The 13,922-nt window shown below is 45.3% G+C and overlaps 1 protein-coding gene across 11 annotated transcripts in view; it reads left to right on the plus strand.

Moving 5' to 3' along the window:
• FAM193B (family with sequence similarity 193 member B) overlaps positions 1–13,922 on the plus strand; it is a 31,696-nt gene that overhangs the window by 5,573 nt on the left and 12,201 nt on the right. For 5 of the 11 annotated variants that reach the window (XM_045793649.2, XM_045793598.2, XM_045793826.2 and 2 more), the window contains exons 2-4: positions 8,257–8,499; positions 9,330–9,558; positions 10,799–11,186. In XM_045793649.2, the coding sequence (XP_045649605.2) occupies positions 8,257–8,499; positions 9,330–9,558; positions 10,799–11,186 (860 nt within the window). The other 6 variants (XM_045793755.2, XM_045793700.2, XM_045793939.2 and 3 more) reach the window with 5 other exon arrangements.

The raw sequence follows: 13,922 nt of genomic DNA on the forward strand, positions 1-13,922 counted from the left end.
GTGAGTTATGGGGCACAGGTCCTGCCCTTCAGTGTTCTTAGTGTTGTGGAGAAGACAGATTTCAAAAACTGGGATACATATATGATAAGTTCCATTCAAGAGATACGTAAGAAATGTTAGGACGTTCCAGAGCAAAGCACAGTTAATTCTGCCTATGGACTTAGGAGGATGTAACACCCAAACTGTGCCTAAAAAGTAAGAGGCAGAGGGAACAACATGAGTGAAGGTGTGAGTGCTTTATATATTTGGGAAAGAAACGGATATTAGGGAAAGGGGTGGTTAATGGTTCTTCCTGGCAGGATGTGCAGAGCAGAAAAGGACTGAGGAGAAGAGGTCCTATGTCCCAGGAAAGGCACTGTATTTGCACCCTTTGGTTCTATGCCCATGCTCCCCCCTTCGTCCTTCAACCTGTAGGTAGATGAACATGCTGCAGTCCTAGGCCATCCCCCTTAGTTCCTCCTCGAGACTCTCAGCCCTCCAGCTCCCTTTGTGGTTCCCCCTCCATTCTGAAATGAATAGATCTCTTCATCTACTCTGAAAAGTGATATAGGGAAACTAAGGCAGAAAGAAGGGCCCTAAAATACTGAAGGGTCTTACTAGGAAGTTGTAGCCAGAGATCGTGGATGGGGGGGTACAAAGGGGCCTTGAAGGTCACCTGTCTAGTCCTCTGTCCTGTGCTTCAAGTAATAACTTTGGATTGGGCAAGTCTCACTTAGTAAGTTTCCCTGTCATTTCTTCCAGGACAGAAGAGGAAAGAAACTAACGGGTATTGAGCACCTACTGTGTGCCAGGCCCAGGCCAGGTACTTTACATAATTTATTTCCTTCTGTCCTCACAACTCTGTGAAGTATGGTTTTATTCTCATTTCATAAATGAGGAGATTGAGGCTCAAAGAAATTGAGTAATAATCCAAGATCATACTGAATGGCAGAACTGGAATTTGAACTCAAAACAGTCTGTCTCCAAAGTTTGTACTCTTCCACCCGTGAGAAATCCGTACTGGGGTGCCAGAGTAGGTAATATGGTTTGCCTGAAGTTCTAGGTTAATAGCGGTAGTTTAGGCCTTCCGGTGGCTGATTGTACCCAGGAAGCAGGTTCAACAGATGAGCCAGCCTTGTGGGGGTGGAAGGCCACTGGGGTCAGAGAGACTCACTACCTACCCTGTCCTTGACTGAGCTTGTACAACCAGAGAGCATTCTCCACAAAGCAGCTGGTGTAAAACAGCTGTTCTTTCAGGAAGGAACTGAGCCAACAGCCTGAGTGGGAGTTTGGGTGAAAGTTCCAGGGCACTGAGGTGTGGTTCTATCTCCTCCTTAAGAATTACCTTTAGCGCTGATGCCGTTTCATCAGTGACCCAGAGTGACAGAACTATGCCGTTAGCATAGCATATCCTGGAAGGGGCTAGTTCGGCTGTGTCTTTAGATTCTATCCTCTGTGTAGAGCAACTGAAATGGAGCCAGGTGGGCTTTAAGCATTTATTCATTTATTCAGGGAATGCCTACTGTATGTCACGTCCAAACCAAGCCTAGGTTCCTGGGCACACTTAAGTGACCAAGATGCACTCCCTGCCCCCAAAGAGTTCTCATTCCACCAGGGGTTTGAGGCAGACAGAATATGTCTGTGGCACAATGTTATAGGTGCTATACTAAAAGAATTAGTTCTGCTTAGCCTGGTCCAGCAAAAACTACATTAACCTATGACCAAGATACTAGGGTATGAGTACAAATTTGCTGAGGAGTAGAACTGAGATGCTGAGGTTTGCAGGGCAAGATGTATCAGAGGAGCAGTATGAATAGAACCTAAGATTGTCAGATGTTATGCGTGGAAGTGAAGCGTGGAGAGGTCAACTGGGGCCAAGTCATGAAACACAGGGGCCAGAAGTTGTCATGGTAGTGAGCTCAACCAGAAAGGAGCCAGGAGATTAAAGAGAGACCAAGGTAGGAAAGAGGAGCTAAAGGAAGGAGACCCTTAAACTGGATAAGTACCTGAGAAGGCACATAATAAGCTTACATGAACTAGAGAAGCCTAATGTCCTGGTTGGATGGTTGTTTTAATTTGTATATTATTTTGTTACATTAATTTTAATTGCGTGTTATTTGAATTTGTGTTCCTGCCTGATTCTCCAAAATGAGACGTCTGGGAGTTTGGGAGTATTGACAACCCCATGCGTTAACCTGCCTGGTTTATGCATGTGTTCTTAAGGCAGGGATTCTATATCGTTTAATGTTTCCCAGCACCTAGCACAGTGAGAATGGGCTCTGAGCATGTTCATTGAATGAGGAAATGAATGGGTGAATGGAAGAGTAAGTGGCAATGACTGGGCTGATGAGTTTTGCTAGGCTAGGGATTAATCATTTTTCTCTGCTTCTAGAAGGGAATTTTGGCTGCTTCTGTTGTCCTCTATCTGCCTTGGTGACAGGGAGGCTCTTGAAGTTGGGTGCCTTGAGGATAGAGTGCTCTAATGGGGTCATTTCAGAATAGAATTTGGAAGCTTTTGCAGGGCCACTGGTTAGATACAGCATATGTCTTGGGGAAATCCTCTACAAACATACACGAACTCCTGGGATTAAAAGGAATCCATGAGAGGAATGAGAGCAGGTTTAGTGCTGGATATTAGATCCCAGACCTCGATAGCTGCCTGTTTTGATGACCTGGATTATTCCCCAGCAATTCCTAAATTGTAGACAGAAAGGTGAGATGGAAAATTTATTCATGCCCCCAAAGAGCTATCCAGATTCACCATGAACTGTATCATTGTTAATCATTGCTGCTAATTGTGCACCCACCAGATGACAGGCACCATTAGAGGCTTTACATTAGCAGTTCTCAAAGTGTTTGGTCTGAGGCCCTTTTATACTCCTAAAAATTACTGAGGACCCAAGAGAGCTTTCTTTTGTTGGTTTTATCTACTGATATTTACCAAATTAAGTATTAAAACTGAGAAAGCTTAAAAATATTTTGTTAACTAATTCATTTAAGAATGATAATATTAAACCTATCATGTTAACATGAATAATTTTTTAATGAAAAATACATTTACCAAAAAAAAAAAAATAATAATAATAATAGAAGAATGGTCTCTTTCTCATTTTTGCAAATTTCTTTGTCTGGCTTAATAAAAAGAAGCTGATGCTCATATATATTTCTGTATCCCATCTGTTGCAATATATTGTTTTGAAGTATATTCTAAAAATCCAGCCCCAAACAGATAATGTAGTTGGAAAAGGGAGGAGTATTTTAATAGCCTTTCCAGGTGATTGCTGATATTCTTCTTTGCAATATAAAATCTGAGACCATATTAATGAAGTCTTTGTACTCATTCACATTCAAATCTGTTGGTTTATCTAGCACTTTGAGTGGATATTTTTACCAATGCATGATTCTAAAGCATCATACTTTGCTCATTTGGAAAATAGGTTCACCGAGTTATGCAGCTCTTCCAAATGTTTTTCCATTTCATTTTGCAATATCAAAAGACTGCATTTGTTAAAATCACCACCATTTTCACCAGAAAAGTCTTTTAAGTATTGTGAAGCTGTTAAGTTTATGACGATGGATACAAAATTCTAATTTCCAAATTTCCGGAATTCTGATTTTTGCCTGAAAGCTCGAATTTTGACATTGGCCACAAATAAAAAGTTGTTTTCCTTGAAGTGATGGGCTCATTTTGTTCATTTTTTGAGAAAATGTCTGCCAGTTTCCAAGTCTGAATAACCAGTTTGTCAGTCATTCTTTCAAGTAAAAATGATGATCCATGAGAAAAATTGGCTTCCTTTTCCTTTGATTTTAACTACTCTTATCCAGAAAAATCTAGAATACCCTAGCATAATGTTTCTCAGGCGAAGACAGAAAAGTCTTGGGCCTGGTCAGGTGAGAGAGCAGAGATAATGATTTTAATGACTGCACCCGCCAGCCCCCTGGGCTGGGAGTGGCCACATCCTGGGGTTCACCTGGCTCCTTGACTGCCCTGGGGATGTGCATGCTAACACATGTGAGTAACCCCACATTCTCAGAGATGCTTGTTTTGCCTAGAGTGAAGCAGAATTTAATCTTGGAGCTTTTTCGAGCAGATCCCAAACCTAGAAAACCCCTAGAATCTTTCCTTGCTCTTCCCCCATCTCTTACGTAGGACTAGACCTTTATCTGGAGAGGCTCTGGAATTTAAACTGAAGTGAGAAGGAATAATTGTTGCCCAGGGCTGCTGGGTTTAAGGATCAGTTCCCTAGGCTTTGTGATGAAGAAAAATGGTTGGGTGTTTCATTCATTCGATAAACATTTATTGTTCATGTTCTTGTGTGGGAATACTGTGCCTGATGTTAAAAATGCAACTTGAGAACAGCTAGTTGAAAGCCTAAGTTGACTTCGGGGCATAAGAGGTCATGATTGCCAGGTATTTGAAAAATGGCAGGAGATGGCAGTCAAAGGGAATTCTGAACGAAGAGCTTCTCTCTGCCAAAGCAAAAATTTGCAGAAACAGTGGGAGTACTGACTGAATATAACATCTCCAGGTCTCGGGATTCTCACCACCCCCCAGGAGTAGAAATGAAAATGTCAGAGAAAGAAGTCCCCAGGCCCTACCAGGCATTGTATTCAGGGGCAGGCTCCAAGGCTTAGGGTTAAAACAGCTTTGGGGGTAGCCCCAAGAATTGCCTGGCCCAGAAAGAAGAACTCAGGTATACCAAACTCAGGACAGTGAATTAACTAGATTCCAATGTAGCTTTTTATTAAGAACAGAATGGCCAAAGGGCCTACGTATTAGATTGAGTGTCTACTGCATGGAACCCTTGGGCTAAGTTTTGCGTCTCTAATGTCACTTAATTCTCTGGGGAACCTTACGCAGTGTAGGTGGTATCATCCCTGCTTCGGTTAGGACATAATTAGCTTGCCAGGCCCTGTGGTTTCTTCCTTTAACTGGACAGACAGCCTGTCCTGTAAATTTGCTTCCATTGATGGCTAATCTCATTTATTATGTGGACCAGTTCGGCTCTAGGAAGAGCCACATTATTTCCATGAATGAGGCCATCTCATTGTAGTCCCCAAGGAATGTGATCTTCCACTCTTCCACACTTGAGATTGGAACCATTCAGGGGAAGGTCCAGGGTAGGGAGATGGCCTTTCTCTGTGAGAAGCAAAAATTTCAAAATTTCAAGCAATGTCCTGCTAAGCTGTATTGCCATAGTGATACTTAACAAATCTGATTTAGCCACTATGTGCCCAGCTGAGCCCATGCCCTGTGCTACACTGTGAGAGATCCAGACAAGGATCAGACCTGATGCTTGCCCTCTAGGACTGCAACCTAATAGAAGGGACAGGAAATGTAGGTAAATAAACAAAGTGGAAGGCACAGATGCTGTAAGCAAGGCATAATGTGCCATGGAGATATGGGGAGGGGAGGAGAATTACAAGAGGGACTCTCTGGGAAAGCTTGGATGAGATTGGGTTTCAGCCCTGCCCAGCTACTTATTGGTAAACTTGGGAAGGAAGGGGGTTTGAAGCGGAGGATCCCCTTTAGCAAAGGCATGAGGTAGGGGTAGGAGAGTACAGAGAATATTTGGGGAACTTAAAGAATGGCTTTATGGGGTAGAGGGCAGAGATTAAGATGTCTAAAAGTCACCTTAAATTCATTACACATGAAAGATGCTTGCATTCTTATAAAATATAGTGACTGTATTTTCTGTATTTTTCAAGCCTAGTCCTGATTTTAAATGTTTCCCATCACTCCCATATTTGTAAGTTGAGGCAATGTATTATGGGTCTGGCACTGGACTAGGTGCTTTGTCCATCCAGTGTTCACAGCCAGCCCTACAAGTTAGGACTTAATCCCATTTTACAGATGAAGAGACAGAGACTAGAACTTTCCCAACATCCTACAGCTGGTAAGTGGGGGAGGCCCAAGACAGTGTTCTTTCCACTGCACCCTGTGTCTCCCACAGGTACTTTGGCACGAGGTACAATCACACTGATCATAGGTTTAACTTACAAGAATTCTGTATATGCTTTTAAAAGGAAAAAAACCCACTTATTGAACATTGCCATATATGTTATACGTATATCTCGGTTGTGCCAAAACTGTGTATACTGTACTTCACAGGCCATACAAAGAAATGTCAGAATAATTTTACTCAGACAAGATTTTCCTCTTATGTAGTAACTTGAGAACCTAATACCCAAATGAAATGAAACTCTGTTGTAGTAAAACTACATGTCCTGGTGTTTTTCTTAAGAATATGGTCACCATCAGTACAGGGAAAGGGACTTGGGGGTTGGCCTCACTTCCTCCGTCTGGATTTACTATGGCACCCTATGGCTGTGAAAAGTTTCCTGGGGACACTTCTCAAAAAGGCCTCCTTTGCCTTGCCTTCTCTGAATACCATCCTTCTCCATCAGTCTCCCACCCTTTCCATGAGATACCAGCAGTGGGTTAGAAGCTCTGTCCTTGTACAGTTGCAGTAAAGCAGCTGCCTTGTCCGCTGGAACATTCCCTTGACAGAAACCTTTTAGGCAGTATCTCACATAGGTTCCATGTATAAGATTTCTCTCTCTCTGGTACTCTTTTCCAACGTCCTTGTTCTTCCCCAGATGTTTCATTATGCTCCTGGTACTTCCATTTTGTTCCTTTCTTTTTCTAGAAACCAGAGACCCAGGTCAGTGTAATTATAACATTACAGATTTAAGGATACCCTGATGCCAATTTATTGTGAGAAGATGATTTTATTCGAGAAAGATGATGGCATTTATTTTCTTGTTAGGATGAGGATGATACCCTTATTCCTTTGCTTAGGCCTCTGCAAACACCTGTTACCTAGTGGTGGGTAAGTTTGGAAGGTATATCAGTTAATATAACTATTGCATGTAACAAACCACCCCAAAACTTAGTAGCTTAAAACAACACCATTTATTATTTCTCATGAGTCTCTGCGCTGACTGGGTGTTTCTGTCGATCGGGGCCGGCTTGGCTAATCTCAGCTGGGCTCACTCATGTATCTGATCTGCTGGCCAATCAGCAAGGAAGACTCAGATTCCTCCACACGTCTCTCACATCCCTCCAGCAGCTAGCCCGGTCATGCTCTCATGGCAGGCAGAGGTGCAAGAGCGAGCAAGTCCAGCCATGCAAAGAAGCAAGTAGAAATGCATACATACTTTTCAAGATTATGCTGGCAGCAAGTTTGCTAACATCCCATTGGCCAAAGAAAGTGACATGACCAACCCCAGTGTCAGAGAGAGAGGGTTCTACAAAGTTGCAGAATAGCCCTGGTAGCAGTGGCGGTGGTGGTATAGTGGTGAGCATAGCTGTCTTCCGAATCTGCAGAATATAGGAAAGCCTCTAATTTGGGTCAGTCTCCCAATCAGTACCCCTCAATGTGACATAAAAACCTGTAGACTTATATTTCTATGTCATTTGTCCTAAAAGGAAAGAAAAAGTCCAAATAATAATTACTGTGTATTGGGCCTATGCTTTGAGCATGCACAGGGCTAGGCACTTTCCCTGTTTATGCACTGAGTCTCGCATCAACTCTGCAAGGTAGGCAGGAAGTCGGAGCTCAGGAAGTTAAATAACTTGCTCAAGGTCACCCAGCTAATGTGTGCTCAGGCAGGCATTAGAATGCGGGTCAGTGTGACCCCCAAAGTCCAGGTTCTTTTTGCCATACCTCACTGCCTCTTAGATGCACCAGGGTCTGCTTTACCCTTTCTCCAGCTCAGTTTTCTACTGAATTAAGGCTTTCTGATTAGCTATCCAAACCCGTCTTCTAAAATGCTGCTGTGATCCTAATGGAATTGTGCACCTCTCGGGAAAGCCACACATTCTCCCAAACTCAGCATTAAGTGAAAGGATCTCCCCAACCCCCAGATGGGGATTGGTCTGTGGACTGCACAGACAGCCCAAGAATTGTGGCTTCTTCCAGACATACCAGAGAAGAAAGGGGACCTTCCTTTAACCTTCAGGATTTGGAGATATCAGGGCATTTAAGCATGAGCTTTGAAGTCAACCGGAGTTCAACTCCTAACTCAGCCACTCACTAGCTCTATAACCTTGGGCAAGTTACTTAACTTCTCGAAATTTGTTTCTTCATCTTAAAAAAAAAGGGGGGGGGGGACTAACACCAAGTTTGCAGAGCTATTACAAGGACTAAAATTCTGTATAGAAAGTGCCTAACCCAGTGCCTGGCACATAAGTGAAGTTATTAGTATGGTTAATATTATTTCTAAGCAGAGCCTTTCCCCTCCTGGGAAACCCTGTTTCTGTCTGTTGGACAGGTTCCCCCCACCTCCACCCAGTCTGTGCAGACTTGCTGCCTGCTATGTCATCGGGAGCGCAAAGGCTGGGAAGAAGGCCCTTCCCAAAACGGACTGGTGTTGCAGGGTGAGAAGCTGCCCCCTGACTTCATGCCAAAGCTTGTCAAGAATCTCCTAGGCGAGATGCCTCTATGGGTCTGCCAGAGTTGCCGAAAGAGCATGGAGGAAGATGAAAGGCAGACAGGTCGAGAGCATGCAGTGGCGGTAGGTAATGGCTGAGAAGGGGGTCCCTGAATGCAGGAGGGCTGCCTGCCCAGAGAGATCAGGCTGTTGAGCTATTCCTTCCCTGCCCTCTCAGGTGGCTCTCCTCCGGCAGCCCCTGCACCCAGGCACTGAGGGGCTGCTGGGCTATATCCACACAGCAGTAGTGGCTTGGGTTTACAATCGGGGCAAGAACAGGGAGGCTGCAGGCAGCCCCGTTGACCCTGAGGAGAGTCTATGCAGTGTGAGGGCCTGCTTGTAGGTACTGTCGATGGAGATTCTGCCCCTTCTGTGTCACTGTGCTGCTTCAGCCCTGTGACAGCTTGAAAGCCAAACTAGTATGATACGGATGGCAAAGGTCGGTTTGCGGTTCTACCATGTGCCTCAGTTAGTAGGCCTCCAGGATGCCCAAGAGCCATCTAAGTGGCATCTCCTGACTCACAGCAGTCAGACTTTTCCTTGTTTCTCATTCCCCTCCAGCCCCTCTCTTTCACCCCAGGATCGTTTCAGCTTCAGGACTTTTGACTTAAAGACCCTTCCTTTCCTTGGCAGCTCTCAGGACTCCCCAAAGGCCCACAATTGACAGGCAGTCTGTGTCTCTACCAGAGTCTCTCTCACCGGTATCCACACACTTCACTTTACTGGGAGCATCCCTGCCCCTCCTGGCAAAGGCCTGATCCATGTCTGCCCGTGCACCTGGAGTTGTGGGAATTGCACTTTGGCCATGGCACAGGGCCTGGAGGAGGAGGCACTCCTGAATAAGCTAAGGCAGCAGAGGGTCAGCTCTGATGTTTGCTGTTTTACCATGAGCCTTTTTCTTCCCCCTTCTCCAGATCTCCTTGTCACACACATCCTGCAAATCACAGTCTTGTGGGGGTGACTCTCATTCCTCTTCGTCCTCCTCTTCATCGTCCTCGTCCTCCTCCTCCTGCCATGGGAACTCAGGGGACTGGGATCCCAGCTCCTTCCTGTCAGCACATAAGCTCTCGGGCCTCTGGAACTCTCCGCACTCCAGTGGGGCCGTGCCGGGTAGCTCACTCGGGAGTCCTCCTACCATCCCTGGTGAGTCTTTGAGCTCGGGAGAGAGCCAGGCCACATAAATGTAGAGAGCTATGTTTTTCTAACCACTTCATTAGACAAATCAGGGCAGTTATTAAAATAAATAAATAAATAAATAAATAAATAAATAAATAAATAGGTAAAAGAGGAACTGTTCGGATGGAAGCAGGGGGTACCTAGCCCTTGGCTGTCTCCATGGCACTCCTTTCCCTAGAACTCTGAAGTTGAAAAATATTGTCATTGGCCCTGATAGCTTTCCCTTCAGATTCAGGAGGGGACGTGGTAAACAGTGGCTGAACAGAAAGTAGTGTGGAAGTGTCCCTAAGGAGTTCAGATGTCAGCCACCTAACACCTGACCCCTGCAGCAGCACAGAGGACCTGGGTGCTTTGTCTTCCTAGGCCTCCTTTTCTCCACCTAAGGAACAGTTATAAAAGCACAAGAAGTTGTGGTGCAAACTGCCAGGATTATTAGCCAAGTTCACAGCTATATAAGCCTTTTTTATGCCCTGAGTTAACCCTTAGATACCCAAAGAAAAAGTCTTAGGTTATTGAGATACTATGTAAATATTCATTACTGTTTCTAAATTGAGGGCTCGAGATTAGCGTAACACTATATGTTAACTATACCGGAATTAAAATATATAAGAAGAACAAAATTGAGGGCCTGAGTTCTCCAAAGGGGTGCTGCTCCCAGAATTGTGAGAGTTGAGTAGAATTCCATTTATTTTGATGGATAAGCCAAAGAAGACTCATCAAAGCCTTTTCCCACTTCTGTGATATTTGGGGCCACCCGGGAGTCTGGCATACCCTGTCTGCCTCAGTCCTCATGGCCCAGGGGCAGAGCTTTGGCCTGCTGCTCCACTGGCTTCTGTAGACCCCTTCCTGGGCCTGAGGAATGCCTACAAGCGTGCAAGTCCTAGAGAGACTCCCCAAGAGACAGAACACATATCTGCTGTTTATGCCACAACAGAGGTGTTGTGGCCTTCCATGGGGTGGGCATTCCTGGGTCCTTCTCTCAGATCTGGGCTCCTCAAGCTTGTCCAGCCAAGTTGCTCCCAGCAGGGACAATTGTCCAGCCCGAGGCACTGCTAGACTTTCCCAAAAGTTCACATGTTCCACTGTGCTGAGAGGCTGTCCCCAGACTGGTCACAGTAAGCAGGATGTTGTGACAGTGAGCACTTGGGCTTTCCTTCCCAGGGTCTTGGCTCTCACTCTGACCCCCTTCTTCCCCATCCATCCACAGGAGAGGTTTTCTCTATCTCGGAGCACCACCGGCACTCAGACCTCACTGCTCCACCTAACAGCCCCACTGGCCACCACCCCCAGCCAGCGTCGCTGATCCCATCTCACCCCGGATCCTTCGGCTCACCACCCCACCCACACCTGCTGCCTGCTACCCCAGCAGCGCCTTTCCCTGCCCAGGCTTCAGAATGCCCTGTTGCCGCTGCTGCCGCCCCCCACACCCCAGGGGCATGTCAGACCCCCCACCTGCCCTCCACCAGCATGCCGCTCCTGAAGATGCCTCCACCATTTTTGGGGTGCAGCCACCCCTGTAGCGGGCACTGCAGCGGGCACTGCAGCGGGCCTCTCCTTCCGCCTCCCAGCTCTCAGCAACTCCCTAGCACTCACAGGTAAGCGAGTGGCAGGAAGGGTGTACTCCCTGCTAACTTCAGCCTTTCATTCTGTGAAACTTTACGAAGCATACCTTTGGGGTAGCCTCTAGGGGTGCCGGGGTGGCTCAGTCAGTTGAGCATCCAACTCTTGGTTTCTGCTCGGGTCATGATCTCGGGGGCCTGAGATAGAGCCCCACATTGGGCTCCATTCTTAGGGAGGCGTCTACTTGAGATTCTCTCTCTCTTTCTCCTTCTGCCTCTCCCCCCACTCACACTTTCTCTCTTTCTCTCTAGGATAGATAAGTAAATCTTAGAAAATAAAAGGTAGACTCTGTGTCTTTTGTATAGTTTTTACAGTCATTAAAGAAATAGGTATTTATTGTTTTTTTAAAAACTTGGAAAAATTCAGAGATGTCTAATGAAAAAATTTCTTCACAACCTAAACTTTGTTTTTTAAGATTTACTTATTTATTTTGAGAGAGAGAGCACATGTATACAAGCGGGGAGAGGGGCAGAGGGAGAGAGAGAAAATCCACAGGCAAACTCCCTGCTGAGCGTGGAGCCCAACACGGGGCTCGATTTCACAACCCTGAGATCGTGACCTGAGCTGAAATCAAGAGTTGGACCCTTAACTGACTGAGCCACCCAGTGTGCCCCTAATTATAAACTTCTAACACTGCAGTATGTGTTTTTTCTGATGTCTCTGTATATAAATTAGGTCCATGTTTATACATTCTTGTGTAGTTATTTTTTTTAACATCGTAGATCATTTCCCCAGTTAAAATTCTTCAAAAAACTCAAGTGACCACAAAATGTCTTATTATATACCTCTAGCATAATTTATTTTATCATTCCCCTGTTCCTGGACATTGGGGCATTTCTATTTTTTTTTGGTTTTGTTTTTAAGATTTTATTTATTTATTTGACAGAGAGACAGAGTGTGAACACAAGTAGGCAAAGTGGCAGGGAGAGGGAGAAGCCAGGTTCCCCATTGAGCAGGGAGCCCCGATGCAGGGCTCGCAGGACCTGAGCCAAAGGCAGACGCTTAACTGACTGAGCCACCCAGGCGCTCCCGGGCATTTCTAGTTTTTACCACTAAAAACAAGGCTGTAATAAACATTCTTTTTTTTTCTTTTTAAAGATTTAAAGATTTTATTTATTTATTCGACAGAGATAGAGACAGCCAGCGAGAGAGGGAACACAAGCAGGGGGAGTGGGAGAGGAAGAAGCAGGCTCATAGCAGAGGAGCCTGATGTGGGGCTCGATCCCAGAACGCCGGGACCACACCCTGAGCCGAAGGCAGACGCTTAACCGCTGTGCCACCCAGGCGCCCCTGTAATAAACATTCTTGCACCCAAATCTGTATCTAACAGTCCAGAATTATGGGCTTAAGGATTCCCTAAAATAACTCTAAGTACTGAAGAAGTTGATATTAATGTAGATGTGGAAGATAAAATTCTTTGGAGAAGATAAATATGCATTTTTGTACTATAAGTCAGATCTGTGTTTAGGATGCATTTATATTTTCGTATTCTAAAATCCCACCACCCCAATATCACCACTGTTGGCAGTTTTCCCTGCAGGTCTTTCCCACACAGTGGTGGTGGTGTCTGTAAAGTCTATACAGTTTTTCTCTGTCCTGTTTCACTCGGCATTCATTGTTTGGTTCCTGTGTGGTCTTCTGGGCCTCAGCTGAAGGCTGGAGAATGTTCTCCATGGTGTACTTCACTGTCTTCCGGTTGCTGATGATTTAAGTCATTCCAGTACTTTAACACTGTAAATAATCTCTCTAAAGATGCCTTTGCCTAAAGCTTTTTTCCCTCTTTTGGGTTTTTTTCTCCTTGGAATAGATCCCTCAGAATGAAAACAGTTCTCAGTTTAAGGGATGTCAGGATGTCTTTTTTGAGAAGGATTCTTAATACACATTGAAAAATTGCTTTTTAAAGGGCTCTCCAAATTGATGTAACCACCAATATTAGGGTGCTAGTTTCTTCATATTCTCAGGAGCAGTGGGTATTTTAATTTTGCTAATGTGGGTGAAGAATGGTCAGTTTGGATTAAGTTTCTGTGAGTACCACTGATAATGGTTCCTGCCCCTCCTTTTCTACTCCTTGCTCAACAGACTGCCCTAGGAGCCAGGCCTCCTCACTGCTCCTCATCTTGCCCTTTCTCCCAGCTCCCACCCCATGGCCCCAGCCCCAGGGCACTCCAGCTGCTGAGGGCCAATCCCGGGCTCTTGCTCTTCAGGCTCCAATTACGGGACTTTGTGGGCCCAAGTCTTTTCTTACCCTGGAAAAATAGGCTATATTACAGGATGCCCCCAGTGCTTCCTAAAGTCCAGAGGCAAAGCAGTGCAATGGGAGAGTATGGGGTTTGCACATAGGCAGAGGCTGAGTCCTAGCCACTCCTTGGGCAAAGTAGTTAAGCACTCTGACCCTTAAGTTAACTTCCACTGCAGGATGGGGATAGCAACATCTATTTTGCAAGACTTGGGAGACACTTAGAAATACTATGCTAAATAGAGTACCAGACCCAAACAGTAAAGTAGCTCTTAGAGTCTCACTCACAAGGCACATTTACTTTCCTAACTTTAAGGCCCCATACTAAGGCAGCTCCACCCACTGGAGCTTCAGGAACCTTAGAAGATGAAATTGACCTTGTCAGCCTCCTTCAGTTGCTCCAGGAGAGCCATCAGCCCACTAATCTGTTCGCTTAGCTACTTACTGAGCACCTGCTGTATACACTGTTGTTATG

This window comes from Ursus americanus, chromosome 15, assembly GCF_024610735.1.
Source record: "Ursus americanus isolate L20-20 chromosome 15, mUrsAme1.1.p, whole genome shotgun sequence".
NCBI classification, from domain to species: Eukaryota; Metazoa; Chordata; class Mammalia; order Carnivora; family Ursidae; genus Ursus; species Ursus americanus.